At 42.5% G+C, this 27,327-nt stretch overlaps 2 protein-coding genes across 7 annotated transcripts in view; one reads left to right on the forward strand and one right to left on the reverse strand.

Moving 5' to 3' along the window:
* Positions 1-9,062: 9,062 nt before the first annotated feature.
* LOC143924535 (P2X purinoceptor 7-like) lies at positions 9,063-25,731 on the reverse strand. The gene is made up of 5 exons (XM_077448894.1): positions 25,620-25,731; positions 10,247-10,295; positions 10,084-10,149; positions 9,379-9,746; positions 9,063-9,299 (listed from the first exon to the last, which is right to left on the reverse strand). Exons 2-5 carry the CDS (start codon positions 10,247-10,249, stop codon positions 9,110-9,112), a joined length of 627 nt encoding a protein of 208 aa, XP_077305020.1. The 5' UTR covers positions 10,250-10,295; positions 25,620-25,731; the 3' UTR covers positions 9,063-9,109.
* A 16-nt stretch (positions 25,732-25,747) lies between these two features.
* The window catches only part of RRN3 (RNA polymerase I transcription factor RRN3), an 863,266-nt gene continuing 861,686 nt past the window's right edge, over positions 25,748-27,327 (forward strand). For all 6 annotated transcript variants that reach the window (XM_077448886.1, XM_077448888.1, XM_077448892.1 and 3 more), the window contains exon 1: positions 25,748-25,843. The gene's annotated coding sequence lies outside the window, so the exon portion shown is untranslated. The remainder of the gene's footprint in view (positions 25,844-27,327) is intronic.

Genomic DNA, 27,327 nt, shown 5'->3' on the forward strand with positions numbered 1-27,327 from the left:
TTTATTTTTTATTTATTTTTAGGGGAGCAATTAGTACAGTGCAATGAATATTTAAATAATAAATATAATTATATCCTATTTTCAAGGAATATCCTGATTTAATAATTAACTACAATATTATCATCTGTTGATTGATTCTTGGAGAAAATTATGATTGGCTACAGGTGATTTTCTGTTCGTATATAGGAGCATTTTCGTGGTACGATCATTGTTTACATTCTCACATCTCCTTCCGGATTATTTTCGTGTTTCCGATCATGCGTGGTGTTTGTCTATCGACTTTTAGAGGACGCATACTGTACTGATTACACGATTGTCGTACGATGTCATTCCGAGCAAAGTTTTCTTGTTTGTCCCTTCGGATTTGGTTGGACGGACTGTCGTGATCGGCAGTCGAAAGCTGTGTACTAATGATCAGATTATCGAACGATCTATCCGAATGCGATTTTTATCATCCGATAATCGGAACGTGTGTACGGGGCATTACGCTCTCTTTCAATACACTTCTTTTGGCATCAGGGCATACCTATGTCACAAATTACTCACCTACCTCAAACTTCAAGGGGGTGTCGGGTTACCAGATTTTGAACTCTACCAAAGAGGAGCTTTGATGTCGCAGGCAGGGCCGATACAAGGCAAGGGCGGATACAATTTGCTAGAGGGAGGGATGGGGTGCAGTTGAAGTGCTGGAAGTGTGCTTTACCGTACACACTAGTCAGTACCGCTAATCATTTCTGTACTGTCTGTACCTTTTACTGTAATGTGCCGAGTGCGTTACTGTAGCCGACACAAGCCTAGAAAGATCGTCCAGGCTCTTGCAAACATTCAAGGAAGGAATGGTAACCCCTAGAAGTCATCCATCTATGGTGCCCTAATGCAATGAATGGAGTGAAAACCTCAGCCTGGACCCTGACCAGACAACACCTTTACCACCCCAGGAGCATACCATGTGTGCCATCTGCTAAGTTGCTCTGCTCCAGTCTGACTCAACGCCTACACCAGACACTTCCAGAATATACTGTATATACCAGTGGTGGAACTACCAGGGTCACAACAGTCGCGCTTGCGACTGGGCCCTGGCGTTCTGCCAGTGGGGGGGACCAAGACCCCACACCTCCCCCTGTACCTCCGATTGGCAGCTAACTATAAAGGGGAGGGGCGATTGTCAGCTTTGTGCTGTCTGCATGATGTCCCTCTGGCGAGCACAGTTCACTTCCCGCGTGTCAATGTATACAATGGAGGTGAGTGGCCTCTGACCCAGGCAGGCACCAGATTCAGTGCACAAGTTTGTCGCTCTGTTTATGCACTCTTGCCGATACCTGCTCATATCAGAGGCCCCTCCCCTCTCCATTGTATACACTGACACTCGGGAAGTAAACTGTGCTCGCCGGAGGGACATCCTGTAGACATCATAGGGAAGCAGTATGTACAAGGGCCGCTGCTTCTTGCATCGAGGCTTCTCGTGTAAGGTAAGCCCGGCACCTGAGCATGCTTTCTTACTGTAACATTGCCCTCCTGTCACACTGCCCCCTCTTATCACACTGTCCCTCCCACCTGCCACACTTTTATCACACTGCCCATGTCACATTATTTCCCTGTCACACTGCCCACCATCTGTCATACTGCCCCCCGCCTGTCACACTACCCCCTTGTCACACTGCCCCTCCTGTCATATTTACCCCCCTCCTGTCACACTATCATTCTACCCCATGGTCACACTGCCCCCTTCTGTCATGTTTACCCCCCTCCTGTCACACTATCCCTGTCACACTGCCCCTCTCTTATCACTGCTTCCCTCTTATCACACTAACCCTCCACCTGTCATAATTCCCAGGTACCCTTTTCCTGTCACACTGCCCCCCTCTTGTCACAATATCCCCCTATCATACTGCCCCCTCCTGTCACACTGCCCCAATTGTACTGCCCTTTCTTGTCACACTGCCCCCCTTCTTTCACAGTTAGCGGTGTATTTAGGTTTTGTGTTGCCCTAGGCCAGACTAAGGCACCTTTCACATGGGCACCATCAGTTTAGCCACTTTCCATTGCTTCATCCATCTTCCGTTCCGTTATTATCAGTTTTCATCCATTAATGTACGCGTTTACATCTGTTTTTCATCTGTTTTTGTATCCGTTTTGATCTGTTTACAGCAGTTTCTGTGCCTTTAAGGAAACTACCCAGAAAGCATTGCTTTCAGAGCACTTTTTGCAATTCGGCACTGCGTCGCTTTAACTGACAATTGCGCGGTCGTGCGATGTGGCTCCCAAACAAAATTGACGTCCGTTTTTTCCCACAAATAGAGCTTTCTTTTGGTGGTATTTGATCACCCCTGCAGTTTTTATTTTTTTACGCTATAAACAAAAAATATTTGAAAAAAAAAAGCATTATTTTTTACATTTTGCTATAATAAATATCCCCCAAAAATATATAAAAAAACATTTTTTTTCCTTAGTTTAGGCCAATACGTATTCTTCTACATATTTTTGGTAAAAAAAATCGCAATAAGCATTTATTGATTGGTTTGTGCAAAGGTTATAGCGTTTACAAAATAGGGGATAGTTTTCTGGCATTTTTATTAATAATTTTTTTTTTACTAGTAATGGCAGCGATCTGCGGTTTTTATCATGACTGCGACATTATAGCGGACACGTCGGACATTATTGACACATTTTTTTGGGACCATTGTCATTTATACAGCAATCAGTGCTATACAAATTTACAAATGCACTGATTCCTGTGTAAATGACACTGGCAGTGAAGGGGTTAACCACTAGGGGGCAGAGTAAGGGTTAAGTGTGTCCTGGGGTGTGTTTCTAACTGTGGGGGCGTAGTTACATGTGACACATCAGTGATCTCTGCTCCCAATTACAGGGAGCAGAGATCAGTGACACTGTCACTAGGCAGAACGTGGAGATGCTTGTTGCATTGGCATCTCCCCACTCTTCCTCCCCATGAGACAATCGCGGGTATCCCCGCGGCGTTCGAGTCCGTGGGACACGCAACCTGACTCACGGATGTCCCAGTCGACGTGCGCACGTCACTTTAACTGACAATTGCAGGAAACTACCCAGATAGCATTGCTTTCAGAGCACTTTTTGCAATTCGGCACTGCGTCGCTTTAACTGACAATTGCGCGGTCGTGCGATGTGGCTCCCAAACAAAATTGACGTCCTTTTTTCCCCACAAATAGAGCTTTCTTTTGGTGGTATTTGATCACCCCTGCAGTTTTTTTTTGCGCTATAAACAAAAAAACAGTGACAATTTTGAAAAAAAAAACGCATTCTTTTTAAAATTTTGCTATAGTAAATATCCCCCAAAAATATATAAAAAAACTTTTTTGTTGTTGTTTTGTTTTACTTTTTTAAGTTTCAGAAAATTTGAGGCACAGGAACATTGTCGGCAACGGGTTATAATATGACGGAACAGACACTGAGGTATAGAGAAACAATGTAGGAAGCTTTGTTGTCTGTTAGGAGGGGTAGAAATGGTTATTAGGTAATATATATTATGATATCTTGAAGGTTATGATCGAGACAAATTACGTTAATTTGACATACCTTTATTATTGTTAGAGGATGTGTGTGTTTTGTTTCTTTTTTTTTCTTTGTGTTTCTTGAAATAAATAAAAGATTTGAAAAAAAACAACATTTTTTTCCTTAGTTTAGGCCGATACGCATTCTTCTACATATTTTTGGTAAAAAAAAAATCGCAATAAGAATTTACCGATTAGTTTGTGCAAAAGTTATAGCGTTTATAAAATAGGGGATAGTTTTATGGCATTTTTATTAATATTTTTTTTTTTAATAGTAATAGCGGGGATCTGCGATTTTTATCATGACTGCAAAATTATGGCGGACACGTCTGCCATTTTGGACACATTTTTGGGACCACTGTCATTTATACAGCAATCAGTGCTATACAAGTGCAATGATTCCTGTGTAAATTACACTGGCAGTGAAGGGGTTAACCACTAGGGGGCAGGGTAAGGCTTAAGTGTGCTTCTCTCTCTCTATTTCTCCTTCCTTCTCTCTCTCTCCTTCCCTCTATCCTTCTATCTTTCTCTCTCTCTCAACCTCTCACAAGTGCTTTTGAAAAAATTCAAAAGCATGCATTTTTGTAAATATTGATGTTTTTATATGTATTGTGCCTCTCTCTCTCTCCTTCCATCTCTCTCTCTCCTTCCATCTCTCTCCTTACCTCTCTTCCATCTCTCTCTCTCCTTCCATCTCTCTCTCTCCTTCCTTCCATCTCTCTCTCCTTCCTTCCTTTCCTCTCTCTCCTTCCTTTTCCCTCTCTCTCTCCTTCCTTCTCGCGCTCTCCTTCCTTCCCTCTCCTTCCATCTCTCCCTCTCCTTCTCTCTCTTCCCTTCCCCCTCTGTCTCTCCTTCCATCTCTCGCTCTCTCTCTCTCTCCTTCCATCTCTCTCTCTCCTTCCATCTCTCTCTCCTTCCATCTCTCACTCTCTCTCCTTCCATCTCTCTCTCTCCTTCCATCTCTCTCTCCTTCAATCTCTCTCCTTCCTTCCATCTCTCTCTCTCCTTCCTTTCCTCTCTCTCTCCTTCCCTCTCTCTCTCTCTCTCCTTCCTTTCCTCTCTCTCTCCTTCCCTCTCTCTCTCTCCTTCCCTCTCTCTCTCTCCTTCCATCTCTCCCTCTCCTTCCATCTCTCCCTCTCCTTCCATCTCTCCCTCTCCTTCTCTCTCTCTCCTTCCCCCTCTCTCTCTCTCTCCTTCCCCCCTCTCTCTCTTCTCTCTCCTTCTCCCTCTCTCTCCTTCCATCTCTCCCCCTCTCTCTCCTTCCATCTCTCCCCCTCTCTCTCCTTCCATCTCTCTCCATCTCTCTCTCTCTCTTAGCCTCTCACAAGTGCTTTTGAAAAAATTCAAAAGCATGCATTTTTGTAAAAAAATTATGTTTTTATATGTATATTTTATATCTATTGTGCAAAATATGTCTTAGACTTCTCTCTCTTTCCCTTCTTTTTGCCTTTTTCTTATTCCTTCTCAATTTTATCCCTTTTATTTTTTTTCATTCTTCTTCTTCTCTCTCTTTCTCTCTCCTTCCCTCTGTCTCTCTCTCTCCTTCCCTCTCTCTCTCTCTTAGCCTCTCTCAAGTGCTTTTGAAAATATTCAAAAGCATGCATTTTTGTAAATATTGATGTTTTTATATGTATTGTGCAAAATATGTCTTATGCCCCGTACACACGATCAAACAATCCGGTGGAAAAGTCCGGCGGACTTATCCGCCCATGTGTAGGCTCCGGCGGACTTTTTTTTTACCCAAAAGTCCGGTGGACTAAGATTGGAGTTTTGCACATCAATCTGTCCACCGGACTCGCATTTCGGCAGACAGTACGGCCATGTGTGTGCCAGTCTGCCATACTTTTGAAATGAACAGACTTTTCCCGCCCCGGAGAAAAGTCCGCTCATTTTGAGCGTGGCTCCAGGTAGCCAGGACCAGCAAAGGAGGCGTCGCTGGCCCCGTCACCTGGTATGGACTTAAAGCGGAATCCGTACGCCGAAAAAACGGCGTGGGGGTCCCCCCTCGGTCCATATCAGACCGTTATCCGAGCACGCTACCCAGCCGGCCAGGAAAGGGGGGAGGAAGAGCGAGTGCCCCCTACCCCCCTCCTGAGCCGTACCAGGCCGCGTGCCCTCAACATGGGGGTGCCTTGGGGAAGGGGGGCCCTCTCTCTCTCATTCCCTCTCTCTCTCTCAATATCCTTCTCTCTCTCTTTCCCTCTCCTTCCCTCTGTCTCTCCTTTCCTCTCTTTCCCTCTCCTTCCCTCCCTCTCTCCTCTCTCTCTCTCCCCCCTCTCTCTCTCCCCCTCTCTCTCTCTCCTTCCCTCTCTCTCCTTCCCTCTCTCTCCTTCCCCCTCTCTCTCTCCTTCCCTCTCTCCTTCCCTCTCTCCTTTCCTCTCTCTCTCTCTCTCTCCTTCCCTCTCTCTCCCCTTCCCTCTCTCTCTCTCTCCTTCCCTCTCTCTCTCTCTGCTCTCTTGTTTAAAGTCAATATTTTATTTTTGTATTTCCAAAGAATGCATTGTTTGTTCTCTTTTAATCCTGTCTTATTTAAATTTAATAAAGATTTTTATTGCGTTAATTTTATTGTCTGTGTTTTTTTTTATTTGAATTTATATGATGTTTTTAAAAATTAATTATAAGAATAGTCTCCTGAAATAAGGCTATATATCACTTTATATTCAACTTTTCTAGAATTATTTAGAGTATCTTAATATAGCATAAAATATTTATGAAAATAAGATATTGAAATCTTTATGTAGAACAAATATTTCAATAGGAAACCCTTATTTTTAGTTTATATGTTTTCTAAATTTTTAAATTACATTCCTATGTAGAACACCGCTACCAAAGCTGATAAATTTATGTGTACACTAACTAAATGTTTTTATGTATTTGGTAGAAATGCCAGCCTGCTTTGCCAAATATTGCACGAACTACAGCACTGTGAGAATCAAAAAACCCAACGTTAGTTTTCATACTTTTCCGAAGGAGAATCAGCAAATTAAAGTTTGGCTTGAAAATACAGGTATGGAGCCAGGAATGATCCAAGATTATATTCCGCTTATTAAAGCCGACACACACCAAAACTTGTATCTGTGTTCTGTTCACTTTGAAAGTGATTGTTTCCAACTGAAGGGAACAATAAGAAAACTTAGACCACAATCGATCCCAACAATTTTCAACGAAGTACCGACCCAAACGGCAACAGGGAATAAATGGTTAAACAGATTGCAAAAACTTCGTAATGCAGCTTCAATGATGGCCGAAACTTCAACTACTTCATTCGTCAGTAGATGTCCTCAATGTTCAAATGTGACAATGAACGAAGCGGGGATACACACTGATCTCTTATATTTCACATTAACGGAATCTGAAGGCAGTTATTCGAAAATAGCAAGTCCATGATCGCTGGCATTAGATCATTCTTACTCTATGGGTTCAATGATACCACTGTACATGTCAACCCCTGAACGCCAGCCGATAACATCTGAAGTGCAGCCAGTGACCCCTCTATCACCTGCATCAGTCTTGGCTACACTGTCACAAATACCTCATAAAACAAAAGCAATTTTCAATCCGTATCTTGAAAGTCCAGAGATTGTTACTAAAAGAAGAAAATTGGCCTATCTTGACGACCCAAGTTTTCACAAGTCAGAATGTGAAACTCCACAAAAAAGTGATATGAGTATTTGTGAAAGTGTAGACGAAAGACAAACAGAACAAATATTTTCTCACCCACTGAATTTGGTTAAAGAAAAAAAATGTATTGTGTTTGAGAGCTGCCTGGACAAACTGCTATATAATACGCGTTGTCCTGATACAGAATGTTATTCACGCATTCACAAAATTGAAAAACAAATTGTTGGTACGATGGTGTATGCATTTTCAACCTGTGTGAGTTCACATAGATTGAAGTTGTGGGAGAGCCAGCCCAAAATTAAACAATATCCAGCGGGTAATGTTCTTCTGTCTGGGGCCTTATGTGTAAGTGGAGGAAGCTATGCCAAAGTTCAAGAAATGTTTGATCTATGTGGAATACAGATGTTTGGAAACTCTTCGTACAACCGAGCCCAAAATCTATACATCTTTAAAGCTATTGATCACAGTTGGCAAGAGAATATTTCAAATGTGATTGATGATTTGACTGAATTTTTCTTGTAGGGGACGGTCAATGTGACAGCCCTGGTTTTTCAGCCAAATACTCCACTTACACCTTCATGGATCTCTTTTCCCAAAAAATTGTGGACTTTGAATTAGTGCAGGTGTCATAAAACAACTTCATCGGTTGCTATGGAGAAGTTTGGATTTACCAAAAGTTTAGATCGCATAATTGACAAAAAATTTGATATTTGTGGGAACAGATCGACACACTGACATTCGAAAATTACTGTCAACAACAGAAAAATATAAAAATATAAATCATCAATTTGACATTTGGCATTACGTGAAAAATGCAAAATGAAAATTACTTCAAATAAAAAAAAAAAAAAATTCATTGTGCACTTTTGCCGTGGGTGCCAGCCATACTGACTCATTTCTACTGGTGTAGTAGAAATTGTCAAGGCAACGAGCCCGTTTTTAAAGAACGTTGGCAATCTGTACTACATCACGTTGTAAATGTTCATGTATGGACAATTGGAAATGTACAGCACAAATGTTTACATGATGAGATCAATGAGGAATCTCCGACTGTTCCCTGGTTAATCCAACATACACCTGCATTTCATGCATTGTCCACAATTGTACTAGATGCACAATTGGAAAAGGACACGAAACATCTAACTTATTTTGTCAAACCGGGGTTATAGAAACGCATCACAGTATGATCTTAAAATATCACCCAAGACTAATTCATTATAAATTTGATTCAATGGAAGCAAGAACAAAATTGGCAGCATTATGCCACAATCATAATGTGATACGCAATCCCGCTGTGATAAAAAAAAATTATGAAAAAAGAGAAGAAATTTGGTGGAAAGGAAAAGTCTGGAGTTTCCGAGAGGTCGAAAGTAGTGGATTGTCCGTAAAGTTTTCCAAAAAATGGACAATGAACATGCCACCCACCTTCTTTCAAAAATGATTAGCATTGTTGAGGGGACCCTAATCACCTCTTGGAAACCAACAAATCCAGATATGCTAAAAAACATAGCTCCTGTAGAAAGGTCGAAAACCAGTACTGCAGTAAGGGCGCATATGACACGTTTTCCAAGACTTGAAAAATAGAAACGGTCATTGTCATATGTGTACTACTTTTTTTTTAATCTAATTTATTACACCAAAAATTAAAAAAAAAATGTTGTTTTGTTTTCTATGTGATATAATGTTGTATATGAAGTTTAATATATTGTTATATATATTTTTTATATTTTATTGCATTAATAAACCACTTGTATTTGAAAGGACTGATTCCTGTGTATTATATATAATATAAAAATTAAAATGTTTGTGGAATGTGTAAATACAATAGAGTGGATTATAAAAACAAAAACAATCTTATTAATGAAATAATATTATTTATTTAAAATAAAAAATACATTTATGAACATTAAAACCAAAATAAAAATAAAAAAATAACATAAAAATCCAATCGTCTATCTTTAATGAAATGCCATCTCTGATGCATCATAATCGTCGGAATATAGCAAACCAACGTAAGAACCCATTGGATCAGGAAATACCTCTCTAACAACTTCAACGGCACAAGATGGAATGACTCTTCGGTTCCCCTTCCCTAAAAATCCATATATCCAGGCAAAGAATGTCCGGTATGCTGTTTTCCGCAATCGCCTGAAAATAAAAATAGAAAAAATAAAAAATGCGTACCAAGACAGAGTTGCATTTTTTTGGGGGAATTTAGTAGATTTACCTATTGTTGTTGGCATCGACGACAGGAAGATCATCCAGATGCATGGTCATAAATGTCAGCCGAACATGTTCCGCGGTAGCAATTTGCGAGATAAACATATCCGCATTTGTGATGCATTTGTTGCCCTCAGGGATACAGCCTTCGACCTCTTGTATTTCACGGCAACAAATAGATTCAATTTGCGTTGCCATTGCTAGGCAACACTCACACAGACACCAGTGAGTATTGCCAATTCGGTCATCTGGGGTCTCTTGCAATTGGGAACTACGTGAATCATCACTTTTCGGTATCTTTGGATTATTAGGAAAGGCTCGATCATGTTCAGGGGCCGGATACCTTGCCAACAGTTGTTCAATTAGCAAATTTCTCTTTAAAAAAAAAAGAAAAAAATTACCAGAATATAAAAGAATAAGTAGCATTTGATAATAAAGAAAAAAAATATTACATTTTTATTTTTAAAAAGAAACAACAAAAAATAATGCAATTAAAAAAAAATTTGATTTAAATAATGCAGAAGCTAAAATAAATAAAAAAGCAAAAATGAAAATGATAAAAGTATTAATTTTTTTATTGATATTTTGGAGAACATACACATACTAAAAAAAACATTAAAATAATTAATTTCTAAAATTATACATATATTGAGATGTATAGAGAGAGAACGGAGATATGAGGATATTATATATAATTTGACATATGAATTACCCTTGCCTCTTGTGTCAGAGAACTATAACTCCTGGATACTGATCCTGTGGCTACTTCTGTATTTTCCTAATAAAAATGGAAACATAAAAAAATTAATTTACAAAAACAACATTGTTACTATCAGAAATATATATGCCTATCCCAATATAAAAAATGTATTTACCATTTTCAAAGGTAATAAATGAGATGTCAGTTACGAGTAAATCGTATTTCTGAAATAAGAGAAACACATTTAAAAAAATGTGTGTATAAAAACACACACACACACACACACACACACACACACACACACACACACACACACATATAAATACACATATATTTATATGGATACAAATATAAATATATATTGATGTCCAAAGAGATTAGCCTGAGCAGTTCACTAGAAAATATATATATAAAATAAATTATCAATTATATATATATATACATACACATATACATATAATTATATATATATAAACACACACACAAACACACACACACACACACACACACACACGCACATATATAATATATATATATATATATATATATTGTGGCAGCACGCAGGTAAAATCACCTGGTTGTATTCAGGATGGGAAATATGTGTGTCCTAGATTCAGGCTTTATGCAGACTTTTACAATTAGAGGGGAAGAGTTAATGAGCCCAGCTGTAGTAAGTGGGCTCATTAAGACCTCTACAAAAAACCCCAGCATGCATAGGGAGATGCTCCATCCTGGAACCAGTTTTGTGTGTATAGACTGGGGAGTCTGAGATCTGTTCTGTGCGGTGAGTTAACGCCTGTGTGGCAAACCCCTACAATAGAGACAGGGACTGGGGCAGCACAAGGCTGCACCCAGTTGTTAGACAGGGAGTCTACGTGTGTAGTTAGAGGTCAAGCTGACCAGGATTTATTTTCTTGTTTTATTTTGTTTGGCTGTTATATGTATCACTGCATGTAGCCTAAATAAACCGGATCTTTTGTTTTTTGCACCTACACCGCTGTCTGCTGTTCCTGACTTTGTGTTGTGAACCCATCCAGGGGGTCACACACACCCGCTACCGAGCGAACCCCCTCACAGTTGGTGGAGAATGCGGGCAGTTTTTTTATTTTTTTTATTTTTTTGTTAAGGCCAGCATGGAGGAGATACTGAGACAGCTGGCTCTAGCAAATGCAAACCAGCAGCAAACAAATGCAGCTTTACAAAAGAGCCTTGCAGCTCAACAACAAGCCCAGCAGCAGGCAAATGCAAATCAGCAGCAGACAAATGCAACTTTGCAGCAGAGTTTGGAAGCCCAGCAGCAGGCAAATGTAAATCAGCAGCAGACAAATGCAACTTTGCAGCAGAGTTTGGAAGCTCAGCAACAAGCCCAGCAGCGATCTGAAGCCCGCTTCATAGACCTGTTGCAGAAGCAAGAGCAGAATTTTCAACACCAAATAGAGACATTGATACAGCAACGTCCGCAGACCAATGAAGCAAGTGGGTACAATAATACCGCAACCTTTGGTGTGAGCCATTTACTGACAAAAATGACTGGAGAGGATGATCCGGAGGTGTTTTTGACCACATTTGAAAGGACTGCTGAAAGGGAAAAGTGGCCTAAGGAGCAATGGGCTGGACTGGTGGCCCCTCTGTTAACTGGGGAATCGCAGAAAGCTTATTATGACCTAGAGCCTGACCAAGCAAAAGACTATGTGGTGCTAAAAGCAGAAATATTGGCACGGCTGGGTGTCACCCTGGCAGTCCGGGCTCAGCGTGTGCATAACTGGACTTTTCAGGTTGGAAAACCTCCCAGGTCTCAAATGTATGATCTCATTCACCTGAGCAGGAAGTGGCTGCAGCCAGAGATTTTGACCGCACCAAACATTGTGGAACGTGTGGTTATGGATCGTTTCCTGAGAGCTCTTCCTACTGCCATCCAAAAATGGGTAAGCCACGGAGACCCAGAAAATGCAGATAAACTTGTGGATCTGGTTGAGAGGTACTTGGCTACAGAGAACTTGACCACCTCTTCCAGGGACTCACGGACTTTCCCCCCTAAGACCAGATCATCCCCAGTGGCGGGTAAGATGACTCCAAGGGGTGAGGGTGGAGAGAGTGAGAGGGTGGGAGTTCTACCTAAGGTCTGGCGGGAGCAGCCCAGGAAGCCCATGCTGCAAGAGGCAGCGAAAAAAATTATTTGCTACCGCTGCCGGCAAGAGGGACATATTGCAGCCAATTGCCCAGTTGTGGATGAGCCTATGCAATGTGACTTTATAAGGGAGAGACGTCAGTCGCTGTTTGCGACAGTTGCATGCACTGCCATTCGGGGACCTGAGAAACATTTATGTAAAATGTGTATTAATGGTAGACATGTTGATGTGTTGCTAGATTCAGGTAGCCTGGTAACATTGATAAAAGCTGAATTAGTTACTACAGAGGTCTCTGGGAAGAACAGGGTGGCTGTTATTTGTGTGCATGGGGACACCCGAGAGTATCCTGTAACTTCAGTGTTTTTTGAGGCCCCCAAAGGTAACCTCTCTCATCAGGTGGGGTTAGTGTCTCAGTTACCACATGATGCTATTGTGGGAAGGGATTTTCCAAAATTCTGGGAACTCTGGGATTGTCCTGAGGCCCCCATTGGTGCCCCTATAAACCAGGAAGATGACCAGAATTCCTCTGGGAGTGGTGAGGACTCTCCTGAATTTCCCTTGTCGGTATTGGCGGGGGAAACTCGAGAAACTGGGGAGGAGCCAACATCCTCAGATGAAAACATGCCGTCTGTGGAGTTTTCGGATCTTGAGGTTCACAGGGAAAATTTTGCCACAGAACAGTTAAAAGACCCCACCCTAATAAAGGCACGGGAAAATGTGGTGAAAATAGATGGCGAGTTAGTGAACCCAGATAAGACTTGCCCTTATCCTTACTTCCTTATGGAAAGGGACCTGCTATATCGAGTGGCTCAAAGGGCAGAAGAAACCATTGAGCAACTTGTAGTGCCCAAACCTTACAGGAAGTTGGTGTTAGAATTGGCTCATGGACACATTCTGGGAGGTCATCTGGGGACAGAGAAAACCAGAGAGAGGGTATTGCAGAGATTCTATTGGCCTGGGGTTATGAAGGAAATAGAAAAGTATTGTTCCTCCTGCCCTGTGTGCCAGAAGTCGGCACCTATGCCACATTTCCATAACCCATTGGTACCTCTTCCTATCATTGAGGTCCCCTTTGAGAGGATCACAATGGATTTGGTAGGTCCGATAATGAAGTCTGCTAGGGGGCATCAGTACATTTTGGTTATATTGGACTATGCCACCCGTTATCCGGAAGCAATTCCTCTCCGAAATACCTCGGCCAAAACCATAGCCAAAGAGCTATCCCTTGTTTTTAGCCGCGTGGGTATTTGTAAGGAACTGCTTACGGACCAAGGTACACCCTTTATGTCCCGGGTTATGAAAGAATTATGCAAGTTGTACAAAGTGAAGCAATTGCGTACATCTGTGTATCACCCCCAAACAGATGGGTTGGTTGAAAGATTCAACAAAACCCTAAACCAAATGTTAAAGAAGGTGGTGGATAGAGATGGAAAGAATTGGGATTGTCTAATACCCTATCTGATGTTTGCCATTAGGGAGGTACCCCAATCCTCTACGGGTTTCTCACCCTTCGAGTTGCTCTATGGAAGACACCCAAGAGGGCTGCTGGATATCGCCAAGGAAACTTGGGAAAATGAGAGTTCTCCTCACAGGAGTGTGATTGAGCATGTCGCCCTGATGCAAGATAGAATTGCACAGGTAATGGCAATTGTAAAGGAACATTTAACCCAAGCGCAGTTAGCACAGCAGAGAGTGTACAACCGTGGGGCCAAGACACGTACTTTTTCCCCGGGGGATAGGGTCTTGGTGCTAGTCCCTACGGTTGAAAGCAAATTTCTGGCCAAATGGCAAGGTCCATATGAAGTAATTGAAAAAATTAGTGAGGTGAACTACAGGGTTAGACAGCCAGGAAGGCGAAAGCCGGAGCAGATCTATCACGTCAATCTGCTGAAAGCCTGGAGGGATAGGGAATCCCTAGTCGCAGAGACTTTGTCACAAGTACAGCCTGATTGCTTAGTTCCTGAGGTTGGAATAGCAGACACCTTATCGAAACCCCAACAACAGGAGGTTAAAGAGTTTGTACTTCGTAACAAAGAGATTTTCTCTGAGCTTCCGGGACAAACATCTGGCGTAGAGAATGACATTATCACCCCGCCAGGAGAAAGGGTAAAACTAAAACCTTATAGAATACCAGAGGCCCGACGGGAGGCAATACGTGGGGAGGTTCAAAGGATGCTGGAATTGGGTGTGATAGAGGAGTCCCAGAGTGACTGGTCCAGTCCTATTGTACTAGTGCCCAAACCTGATGGGAGCTGGCGGTTTTGTAACGATTTTAGACAATTAAATAAAGTTACAAAATTTGACACCTACCCCATGCCACATATAGATGAGTTGGTTGACCGGCTGGGAACAGCCCGATATATGACAACTCTTGATCTCACCAAAGGGTATTGGCAAATTCCCCTGGCCGAGTCGGCCAAGGAGAAAACTGCGTTTGTAACCCCAGATGGGGCATTCCAATATAAGAGAATGCCGTTTGGGTTACAGAATGCACCGGCAACATTCCAGCGGAAAATGGATAAGATTCTGAGGCCCCATCATAAATATGCTGCAGCTTACCTGGATGATGTGATTATCCATAGCACAGACTGGGTCTCACATTTGCCAAAAGTACAAGCAGTCCTAGACTCTATCCGGGAAGCTGGGTTTACGGCCAATCCAAAGAAGTGTACCATTGGACAGGAGGAGGCCAAATATCTTGGGTACACTATTGGGAGGGGGGGTGATAAAACCCCAAGTCAATAAAGTCGAGGCCATACAGAGTTGGCCACGTCCCAACAGCAAGAAACAGGTATGAGCCTTTCTGGGAATCGCTGGCTATTATCGACGTTTCATTCCCCATTTTGCTTCTCAGGCTGTGCCCCTCACCAACCTGACAAAAGGGAAAGAGTCGGTTATGGTTAAATGGTCCCCAGAGGCTGAGGAAGCATTTCAGTCCTTAAAAACAGCCTTATGTAGCCAGCCAGTGTTGTACTCACCAGACTTCTCTAAGGACTTTGTTGTACAAACTGATGCATCAGACGTTGGGTTAGGAGCAGTGTTATCCCAGGTCTGGAACGGGGAAGAGCACCCAGTCATTTACCTCAGCAGGAAGTTAAAGTCCCATGAGGTAAATTACTCCACGATTGAGAAGGAATGTTTAGCAGTGAAGTGGGCTCTAGATTCCCTTCGGTACTATCTGCTAGGTAGGCACTTTGACCTGGTGACTGATCACGCTCCTTTAAAGTGGATGGCTCAAAACAAGGAGACCAATAGAAGGGTAAATAGGTGGTTCCTGGCCCTACAGGAATTTAACTTTACAGTTAAGCATCGCCCTGGTGTTAAAATGGGGAATGTGGATGCTTTGTCTCGGATACATGCGTGTCTGGCTGCTTGTGTTACAACCCCAAGGTTGAAACAAGAGGGGGGGGGTATGTGGCAGCACGCAGGTAAAATCACCTGGTTGTATTCAGGATGGGAAATATGTGTGTCCTAGATTCAGGCTTTATGCAGACTTTTACAATTAGAGGGGAAGAGTTAATGAGCCCAGCTGTAGTAAGTGGGCTCATTAACCACTTTCAGACCGGACCATTTTGCTGGTAAATGACCAGAGGTCTTTTTACACTTTGGCACTGCGCTGCTTTAGCTGGTAATTGCGCGGTCATGCAATGTTGTACCCAAACAAAATTTGCGTCCTTTTCTTCCCACAAATAGAGCTTTCTTTTGATGGTATTTGATTGCCTCTGCGATTTTTATTTTTTGCGATATAAACGTAAAAAGACCGCAAATTTTGAAAAAAAATGATATTTTCTACTTTTTGTTATTAGAAAAATCCAATAAACTCAATTTTAGTCATACATTTAGGCCAAAATGTATTCAGCCACATGTCTTTGGTAAAAAAAAAGTCAATAATTGTATATTTATTGGTTTGCGCAAAAGTTGTCACATCTACAAACTAAGGTACGTTTTCTGGAATTTACGCAGCTTTTAGTTTACGACTGCCTATCTCATTTCTTGAGGTGCTAAAATGGCAGGGCAGTACAAAACCCCCCCAAATGACCCCATTTTGGAAAGTAGACCCCCTAAGGAAATTGATAAGAGGCATGTTGAGCCCATTGAATATTTTATTTTTTTGCCTCAAGCGATTGAATAATGACAAAAAAAAAAATTTTTTTTTTTTTTACACAAAGTTGTCACTAAATGATATATTGCTCACACATGCTATGGGCGTATGTGAAATGACACCCCAAAATAAATTCTGCTGCTTCTCCTGAGTATGGGGATACCACATATGTGGGACTTTTTGGGAGCCTAGCCGCGTACGGGGCCCCGAAAACCAAGCACCGCCTTCAGGCTTTCTAAGGGCGTAAATTTTTGAGTTCACTTCTCACTACCTATTACAGTTTTGAAGGCCATAAAATGCCAAGATGGCACAAAACCCCCACAAATGACCCCATTTTAGAAAGTAGACACCCCAAGCTATTTGCTGAGAGGCATGTTGAGTTCATGGAATATTTTATATTTTGCCACAAGTTGCGGGAAAATTACAAACTTTTTTTTTTTTTTTAACAAAGTTGTCACTAAATGATATATTGCTCATGCATGCCATGGGCATATGTGAAATGACACCCCAAAATAAATTCTGCTGCTTCTCCTGAGTACGGGGATACCACATATGTGGGACTTTTTGGGAGCCTAGCCGCATACGGGGCCCCGAAAACCAAGCACCGCCTTCAGGCTTTCTAAGGGCGTAAATTTTTGAGTTCACTTCTCACTACCTATTACAGTTTTGAAGGCCATAAAATGCCAAGATGGCACAAAACCCCCACAAATGACCCCATTTTAGAAAGTAGACACCCCAAGCTATTTGCTGAGAGGCATGTTGAGTCCATGGAATATTTTATATTTTGCCACAAGTTGCGGGAAAATTACAAACTTTTTTTTTTTTTCACAAAGTTGTCACTAAATGATATATTGCTCACGCATGCCATGGGCATATGTGAAATGACACCCCAAAATAAATTCTGCTGCTTCTCCTGAGTACGGGGATACCACATATGTGGGACTTTTTGGGAGCCTAGCCGCGTACGGGGCCCCGAAAACCAAGCACCGCCTTCAGGCTTTCTAAGGGCGTTACAGTTTTGAAGGCCATAAAATGCCAAGATGGCACAAACCCCCCCCAAATGACCCCATTTTGGAAAGTAGACACCCCTAAATTTAGGGGTACACTAGTGAGACTAGGTAATAAATGGTGGGTGCCCTGAAACTATAAAAAAATAACTAACCAACCAGCGTCACCTGTAACAGTTATATGGTGATCACTGGTGAAAGGGTTAACTAGGGGGCAATCAGGGGGCTTTATGCAGTAGTATATGGGGGTCCCTGGCGCTATAAAAAGCTGCGGCGAACCTAAATACCTACCTGCCTAACTAGCGTCACCTGTGACACTAATACAGCGATCAGAAAAACGATCGCTTATTAGGCTGGGTTCACACTGGAGCGATGCGGGAACGCCACGAATGCGCGGCGGGTTCCCGCATCGCATGCCTCCCGGCGGCAGTTCACACTGCCCTATGCGAACTGCTGGGAGTGTCAGTGAAATGTTACTGACACCCCCAGATCAGTTCGCATATCGCAGTGCGATCTGCAAACTCGGATCGCATGGTGTGAACACCCATGCGATCCGATTCTGCTGCGGGCCAAAAAAAGGGTCCCGTGCGAATTTGCGGCGGGTGCGGCGAATGGCTGAACTCGAATCGCACAGAGATCGGATGTGATTTGCACTGCAGTGCGGTGCGAATCACATCCGTTCTCATAAACCGCTGCAATGTGAACCCAGCCTTAGTGACACTGGCGACGGGGGGTGATCACGGGGTTAAACCTTTATTGGGGGGGTTAGGGGGGTACCTTAGAACTAAAGGGGGCTAACCCTAACTGCCCTAACAGTTATTAGTCACAAATGACACCCGCCGGGTGATCAGGGGGTTAAACCTTTATTAGGTAATAAATGGCGGGTGCCCTGAAACTATAAAAAAATAACTAACCAACCAGCGTCACCTGTAACAGTTATATGGTGATCACTGGTGAAAGGGTTAACTAGGGGGCAATCAGGGGGCTTTATGCGGTAGTATATGGGGGTCCCTGGCGCTATAAAAAGCTGCGGCGAACCTAAATACCTACCTGCCTAACTAGCGTCACCTGTGACACTAATACGGCGATCAGAAAAATGATCGCTTATTAGGCTGGGTTCACACTGGAGCGATGCGGAAACGCCGCGAATCCGCGGCGGGTTCCCGCATCGCATGCCTCCCGGCGGCAGTTCACACTGCCCTATGCGAACTGCTGGGAGTGTCAGTGAAATGTTACTGACACCCCCAGATCAGTTCGCATATCGCAGTGCGATCTGCAAACTCGGATCGCATGGTGTGAACACCCATGCGATCCGATTCTGCTGCGGGCCAAAAAAAGGGTCCCGTGCGAATTTGCGGCGGGTGCGGCGAATGGCTGAACTCGAATCGCACAGAGATCGGATGTGATTTGCACTGCAGTGCGGTGCGAATCACATTCGTTCTCATAAACCGCTGCAATGTGAACCCAGCCTTAGTGACACTGGCGACGGGGGGTGATCACGGGGTTAAACCTTTATTGGGGGGGGTTAGGGGGGTACATTAGAACTAAAGGGGGCTAACTCTAACTGCCCTAACAGTTATTACAGTCACAAATGACACCAATGCAAAAAAAAAAAAAAAAATGACATTGGTGTCACTGTGACTGGGGGGCAGGGGTAATTGGGGGGGTGATCGGGGCGTAAAGGGGGGGTGTGAGTGTGCCTGGCATGTTCTACTGTGTGTGTAGAGTGTTGGTGCAACTCACCGATCCGCTCTCCTCCGTGTCGGAACGAAAAATACCGACACGGAGGAGAGAATACATCACTTCCTCTCCTGTGTTTACATTACAGGAGAGGAAGTGATGTCACCGGGGATTTCTATTCGTCGGGAGCGATCGCGAGGGGGTGGCCATGAATGAATGGCCGCCCCCTCGTCCCGGATCGCTCCTGGACGAAAACCGACCGCCGAAGGCACCGGGCGGGGGCCCGATCGGGCCCCCGACCCGCGGGAGGCAAGGGACGTACATGTATGTCCTTATGCCTGCCCGTGCCATTCTACCGACGTACATCGGCGTGCGGCGGTCGGCAACTGGTTAAGACCTCTACAAAAAACCCCAGCATGCATAGGGAGATGCTCCATCCTGGAACCAGTTTTGTGTGTATAGACTGGGGAGTCTGAGATCTGTTCTGTGCGGTGAGTTAACGCCTGTGTGGCAAACCCCTACAATAGAGACAGGGACTGGGGCAGCACAAGGCTGCACCCAGTTGTTAGACAGGGAGTCTACGTGTGTAGTTAGAGGTCAAGCTGACCAGGATTTATTTTCTTGTTTTATTTTGTTTGGCTGTTATATGTATCACTGCATGTAGCCTAAATAAACCGGATCTTTTGTTTTTTGCACCTACACCGCTGTCTGCTGTGCCTGACTTTGTGTTGTGAACCCATCCAGGGGGTCACACACACCCGCTACCGAGCGAACCCCCTCACAATATATATATATATATATATATATATATATATATATATATACACACACACATATATGTATGTGCGTTTATATGTATATATATATATATATATATATATATATATATATATATATACATATACACATATATATCTCGATATATATATATACACAATTGTAAGGATATATTGAGGTGCAGAGAGATTCGTTTGAGCAGTTCCCTATAAAATATATATAAAAATAAAAATAAATCAATTTCGATATATATATATATATATATACACATACACACAAACAAACACACATACATCTCGATATATATATATATATATATATATATACACACATATGAGGTGCAGAGAGATTCATTTGAGCAGTTCCCTATAATATATATATAAAAATAAATAAATTTCGATATAGATATATATATATATATATATATATATATATATATATATAGATATATATATATATATATATATACATATATATATATATATATATATATATATATATATATATATATATATATATATATATATATATACATACATAGACACACACATACATATATATATATATATATATATACACATACATATAAACGCACATATATATATATATATATATATATATTAGAGGTCGACCGATATATCGGCCGGCCGATATATCGGCCGATATTTGCCGTTTTTTAAATAATCGGCATCGGCCGATTTGTGCTGATAAAAAGCCGATTTAGAACTACAGCGGGACTTTGAAATGACTTCTGTATAGAATGGTCTAAGTTGACTGAGTCGTCATAGCAACCCTTTCCTCCACTCTGGGCAGCCTGCCAAGAAAAGAACAGAAAGATACAATGTTTACACTTGAATGAATGAAGTCATCTCAGTGTGTAGAAGTTCTGTTTAACCATTTAAAGACTAAATCTTTTCTGACACTTGTTGCTTACAAGTAAAAAATCCTGTATTTTCTGCCAGAAAATCACTTAGACCCCCCAAAAATTATATATATTTTTTTAGCAGAGATCCTAGGGAATAAAATAGCGGTTGTTGCAATATTTTATGTCACACGGCATTTGCACAGAGGTCTTTCAAATGCATTTTTTTGGGAAAAAAATACACCATTTAAAAAATAAAAATAAAATAAAAACAGTAAAGTTAGCCCATTTTTTTTTTTTTGTCCAAAAGTTTTGACTACCTGTTTTTATTAAAAAAAAAAAAAAAAAAAAAAAAATATATATATATATATATATATATATATATAATTTTTTTTTTTTTTTTAATCTAAATCATACATACAAGTAAACTGATTGGAGGTTTGTTTTGTTTAATAAATGTTTAAGTGTAAGAAATTTTCTGTATCACGTATGAAGGCCGCTTTCCCACTGGAGCGGGCAGGCGTTGATGGTAAAACGCAAGTTTTAGCGGCTCTTTACCATCATTTTAGCGGTGCTATTTGGCTGCTAGTGGGGCACATATAACCCAGCTAGCGGCCAAGGAAGAGGTTAAATGCGCCCATGAAGCACCGCTGCCAAATCGCATTGCATGCGCTTCGGCAGTGGTGCCCATTCATATCAATGGGCAGGAGTGGTGAAGGAGCGGTATACACCACTCCAAACGTGCTGCTTGCAGGACTTTTTTTTTAAGATCCTGCCAGCGCATCGCTTCAGTGTGAAAGCACTGTGTCTTTCACACAGACTGCAGGGGAGCCATTTTACAGGCACTTTACAGGCGCTATTTTTAGCCCAAAAGCGCCTTAAAACGCCCCAGTGGGAAAGGTGTGTTAGATCAAGGGGGATTAAAAATAAATAAATAAAATAAAATCGGCCTAACATATCGGCCCAAAAAAATCGGCATCATATATATCGGCTATCGGCCGCCATGATTTCTAAATATCGGCATCGGCCAGAGAAAAACCCATATCGGTCGACCTCTAATATATATATACACACACACAAACAAACAAACACACATACATCTCGATACATATATACACACACATATGAGGTGCAGAGAGATTCATTTGAGCAGTTCCCTAAAAAATAATCCAAAAAAAATCTATTTCAATATACATATATATATATATATATATATACACACACACACACACATACATATATATATATATATATATATATATATATATATATATACACACACACACACACACATATATATTCACATTCATATTACTATGTGGGTTCAGTTTTAGATGCCTCATGGTGTGGATGAGTGCCAGTGCCTACCTTGCTCGATGCTGGTTCTTTGTGAGCAGTAGTGCATTGTTCTCTTGCTGTTTATTTAGTTGCCATCACAACAGGGGGGGAACTTCCGACAACGCCGCCGTTCTGATGGCAACCCGAAGTTTTACGGCGCTGCTCGCTGCTATCAATGAGCATGCGCGGGAGCTAGCGGTGAATGCTGGGAGCACAGCATCACCGCATACCGGAAGTAAATGTTTGTGGGCTTCAAATGCCCACAAGCAATATGGAAACAGCCGGGATGAATTTTTAAAAGTGTTAGTTGTGCAAGAAATCGGCAAGCCGGGGATTAACCACTTAACAACCGCCCATTGCCGATTAACGGCTTCAGGGCGGTTGTTTAACTCTGAGAGGCCGTTAATTAACGGCCTCCCAGAATTCTGCTCTCGCGCGCCCCCTGGGGCGCGCACACGAGAGCATCCGTGACCGCTGGGTCCAGTGGACCCGGCGCATCACGAATCACGGTAAACGGCCGCTCATCGCGGCCGTTTACCACGTGATCGCTCCATCAAATGACGGAGTGATCACTTGTAAACAAGCCGGCGTCATGTTATGACGCCGGGTTCCTCCCTCCCCCTCTCTTTACCGATCGGTACAGCGGAGGGGGAAGAGATCGGTGTCAGCAGCGATGTGGGCTGCATCTGCAGTGCCCACATCGCTGCTCACCGAAAATTAACCCCTCGATTCCCTGCATTACTCTGCAATACCCTGCCATTACTCTGCATTACTCTGCAATACCCTGCCATTACTCTGCATTACTCTGCAATGCCCTGCAATACTCTGCAATGCCCTGCAACACTCTGCAATGCCCTGCAACACTCCGCAATGCCCTGCAACACTCCGCAATGCCTTGCAACACTCTGCAACACCCTGCAACACCCTGCAACACCTTGCAACACTCTGCATACTCTGCAACACTCTGCAACACCCTGCAACACGCTGCAACACTCCGCAACACCCGCCAATACCCTGCAACACTCTGCAATGCTCTGCAACACCCGCCAATACCCTGCAACACTCTGCAATGCTCTGCAACACCCGCCAATACCCTGCAATGCTCTGCAACGCAGTACTCTGCAACGCCATACTCTGAGATACCCAGCCATACTCTGAGATACCCAGCCATAGTCGGTGATACCCTGCAATACCCAGCCATAGACATCCCCCCCCCCCTCCCGCCGCCCTCCGGTGCTTCTACCGAATCGCTAATACGATCAAAGCCAGAATCTTTTTTTTTTTTTCAGGCTTCCCAGCTTAGAGGTGAGATGCGGGGTCTTATTGACCCCACATCTCACTGTAAAGAGGACCTGTCATGCCATATTCCTATTACAAGGGATGTTTACATTCCTTGTAATAGGAATAAAAGTGATCAAAAAAATTATTTTTGGGGAAAAAAATGTCAAACTAAAATAAATAAAGTAAAATGAACAATAAAAAAAAATGTTTTTTTTTAAAGCGCCCCTGTCCCCATGTGCTCGCATGCAGAAGCGAACGCATACGTAAGTCCCGCCCACATATGAAAACGGTGTTCAAACCACACATGTGAGGTATCGCTGCGAATGTTAGAGCGAGAGCAATAATTCTAGCCCTAGACCTCCTCTGTAACTCAAAACATATAACCAGTAAAAAAAAATTAAATCGTCGCCTATGGGGATTTTTAAGTAGCGACGTTTGGCGCCATTCCACGAGCGTGTGCAATTTTGAAGAGTGACATATTAGGTATCTATTTACTCAGCGTAACTTCATCTTTCACATTATGCAAAAATTGGGCTAACTTTACTGTGTTTTTTTTTTTTTAAGCACAAAACTGTTTTTTTTCCAAAAAAAAGCATTCGAAAAATTACTGCGCAAATACCGTGCGAGATAAAAAGTTGCAAAGACCAACATTGTATTCTCCAGGGTGTTTGCTAAAAAAACATATATAATGTTTTGGAGTTCTATGTAATTTTCTAGCAAATAAATGATGATTTTTACATGTAGGAGAGAAATGTCAGAATTGTCCTGGGTGCTCCAGAACACCTGATGGCGCTCCATGCATGTTGGGCCTCTGTATGTGGCCACACTGTGTAAAAGTCTCACACATGTGGTATCCCCATACTCGGGAGTAATAGCAGAATGTGTTTTGGGGTGTAATTTGTGGTATGCATATGCTGTGTGTGAGAAATAACCTGATAATATGACAATTTTGTGAAAAAAAAAAAAAAAGTAAAAAGAATCTTGATTTTGCAAAGAATTGTGGGAAAAAATGACAACTTCAAAAAACTTATCATGCCTCTTACTAAAGAGGAAGTAAACCCTGATGGGTTTACTTCCTCTTTTTTTCCCTGCAAAGGTAAAGCATAATGGACTACTATGCATCGCATAGTAGCTCATTATGTGTCACTTACCTGACACAGGAGCCAGCGAAGTCGCCGCTGATCCCTGTAGTCCGCCGCATCCATCTTGCTGGTGGCGTCTCGCAGCTCCGACCAATGACAGTGGCGAAGCCGCGATGACGTCACTCCCGCGCATGCGCACGGGAGTCGACAAATTAGGCAAATCCATTCTTGGACTTGCCGCATTTAGTGCGCCTGCTCGCCGCTGTCTACGGTGCATGCGCCGTAGACAGCGGTGCCCATTTTCGGGCAAATATCTCCTAAACCATATAGGTTTAGGAGATATTGCTTAGACCTACAGGTAAGCCTTAATCTAGGCTTACCTGTAGGTCAAAGTGGTTTGAAGGGGTTTACTTCCTCTTAAATACCTTGGAATGTCTTCTTTCCAAAAAGGGGTCATTTGGGGGGTATTTGTACTTTTCTGGCATGTTAGGGTCTCAAGAATTGAAATAGGCTGTCAGTACTTCAGGTGTGATCAATTTTCAGACATTGGCACCATAGCTTGTGGACTCTATAACTTTCACAAAGACCAAATAATATCCACCAATTTGTACTTATTTTTACCAAAGATATGTAGTGGTATAAATTTTGGCCAAAATTTATGAAGAAAAAATTACTAATCTGCTAAATTTTCTAACAGAAACAAAGAAAAATTCATTTTTTTACAGAATTTTCGGTATTTTTTCTTTTATGGCTCAAAAAATAAAAAACCCAGCGGTGATTAAATACCACCAAAAGAAAGCTCTATTTGTGTGAAAAAAAGGACAAAAATTTCATATAGGTCCAGTTTTGCATGACTGAGTAATTGTCATTCAAAATGCGAGAGCACCGAAAGCTGAAAATTGGTCTGGTTATTAAGGGTGTTTAAGTGCCCAGTGGTCAAGTGGTTAAAAAGCCACAAGTAGTGAGTACCAAAACACAATACTACACGCATAACAAAGACACAGGAAAAAAAAAAGATTCAGCAGCGGAATCCCGCTTTAGGTGTGGTCACAATTGAGTTAGAAGGCAAAGCTGACTAGTATTATGCTGTCCTTATGAATGCCAGGAAAACTACCAATTGTACATGAAAATATAAACTACAGTCATGGCAGCGAGGAAGTATTTTATAAAAAAAAAAAAAAAAAAATTCCCAACTGAAGAACGCTGTATCTCTCGTCTAAAAACCTATCTATCCCAAAAACTGCACTTGCTCTTGGCCACACACTAACAGAAATGTCGTTTTGCACTCACTTATGTCCACTGCACATCAACAAAGAATACACTATTCCTCTACTTCGTTACGCAAACCTATTACTCTCATCTCAGGGGCACAACTCTCAGTACACTCAACATGGCCGCCTCGCTGCGCTGTTTACGGTGCCCCACTTCCTGTTCGGTAATTCCTACTTCCGGCAGAACTCTCGCTGCGTTTTGGTGTTCGGCACGTGAGCTGTGGATCTGTTACTACTAGTTCGGTATGACAATTTGTTTTGTGCTATAGGTGCTTAGGAAAAACGTCTGAAAGAAATGTAGGGGTCTGAAATTATGATTCCTTTATGTGCATGTTAGTTGCTCACTGAGCTAGAATAATCATACAGGTCGAAAACATACGTTGCCACCATACTTATTTTAGGTCACCGATTTAAGCCTCAAAATCAGGATGGCAGCTAGCTAATATTTTCAGACGTTTGCAATTTTGTTTCGTGACAGTTTTTTTTCCTTTTGTAAAGTATTTGTTAGATTAAGGTTATGTATTTTTTAAATATTAAGGGGGCAGGATGTAAATATAGGTGATACTTGCACAGGGGACGTTTTTACGGTCCCTGGTGTTTTTTTTAATTTTGTCTCTAAACACCCTGTATATGTGTCCATGCACACATAGGTGTTTAGAAGCAGAAAAAAAACACTGCTAGCATGTCCAGGAGCGGCAGTGTTTTAGCAGAAAAAAAAAAATTGCAGCTTTACCAGTCAGGATTTGAAATCCCAGCCACTTTCTCCCCTCTTTGCCCGCAGTGAAAGGACAGGCTGTGCGGGAAACGTACCTCCTTACAAGGTATGTTTTGGAGATTAAAGCGGGAGTCCACCGGGTTTTTTTTTTTTTTTTTTTTTTTTTTAAAAAGCCAGCAGCTACAAATACTGCAGCTGCTGACTTTTAAAATAGTGACACTTACCTGTCCAGCGCGCCCGCGATGTCGGCACCCGAAGCCGATCGCTAGGTCGTCTGTCGGGTCCTGCCGCCGCCATCTTGGGTATGGGAATCAGGAAATGGAGCCTTTCGGCTTCATTTCCCGGTTCCCTACTGCGCATGCGCGAATTGCGCTGCGCAATAAGGACGCTCCCCGCTGCCTCTGGGAGCTGTGCGTTTCCCAGCAGGCAGCGGGGCACTTGCGGGAAGGGGCGGGCACTTGCGGAAAGGGGCGTTACGCCCCTTTCCGCAGAGAGCTGTCCCGGAAGTGGGTGCAGTTACCTGGATTATCCAGGTAACTGCACCCCCCTCCCCCCTGAAAGGACCTCCGCTTTAAGTCCAGAGGATTTCTAAGCCCTGGACTGATATTTGAGGTGTCAGAACGAGTGATCGCCACGCTCCAGGTCAGCAGGGCTGGGGGGGTTGAGGAGGGGATCCTGTTTAAGTTCACCCAGATTTATTTTCTTACATCAGGGGACACAGAGCCATAGTAATTACTATGTAAGTTATATCGGACCGATAGGTGCTGGACACTGGCTCTCCCCTAAGGCGAAAACCACATAACCCAATCCACTCCAACCATCGTAGTAAGCAGTTAACACAATGTCTTCCTCAGTTACCACATGAAAATGTGGCTGACAGCCCCTCCATCCTGGTTAGTTCAGTTGTTTAATCAAACCAGTGAATCCCCCCTGCATATATTGTTCTAGACATTGTCTTGGAGACCATGGCCATCACATAATCGCTGATTATATTCGCTCCCTCCTCCTTGCA

The sequence above is a fragment of the Lithobates pipiens genome, unplaced genomic scaffold (genome assembly GCF_037356315.1).
Source record: "Lithobates pipiens isolate NorthernLeopardFrog02 unplaced genomic scaffold, aLitPip1_a1.2 Scaffold_22, whole genome shotgun sequence".
Classification (NCBI taxonomy): domain Eukaryota; kingdom Metazoa; phylum Chordata; class Amphibia; order Anura; family Ranidae; genus Lithobates; species Lithobates pipiens.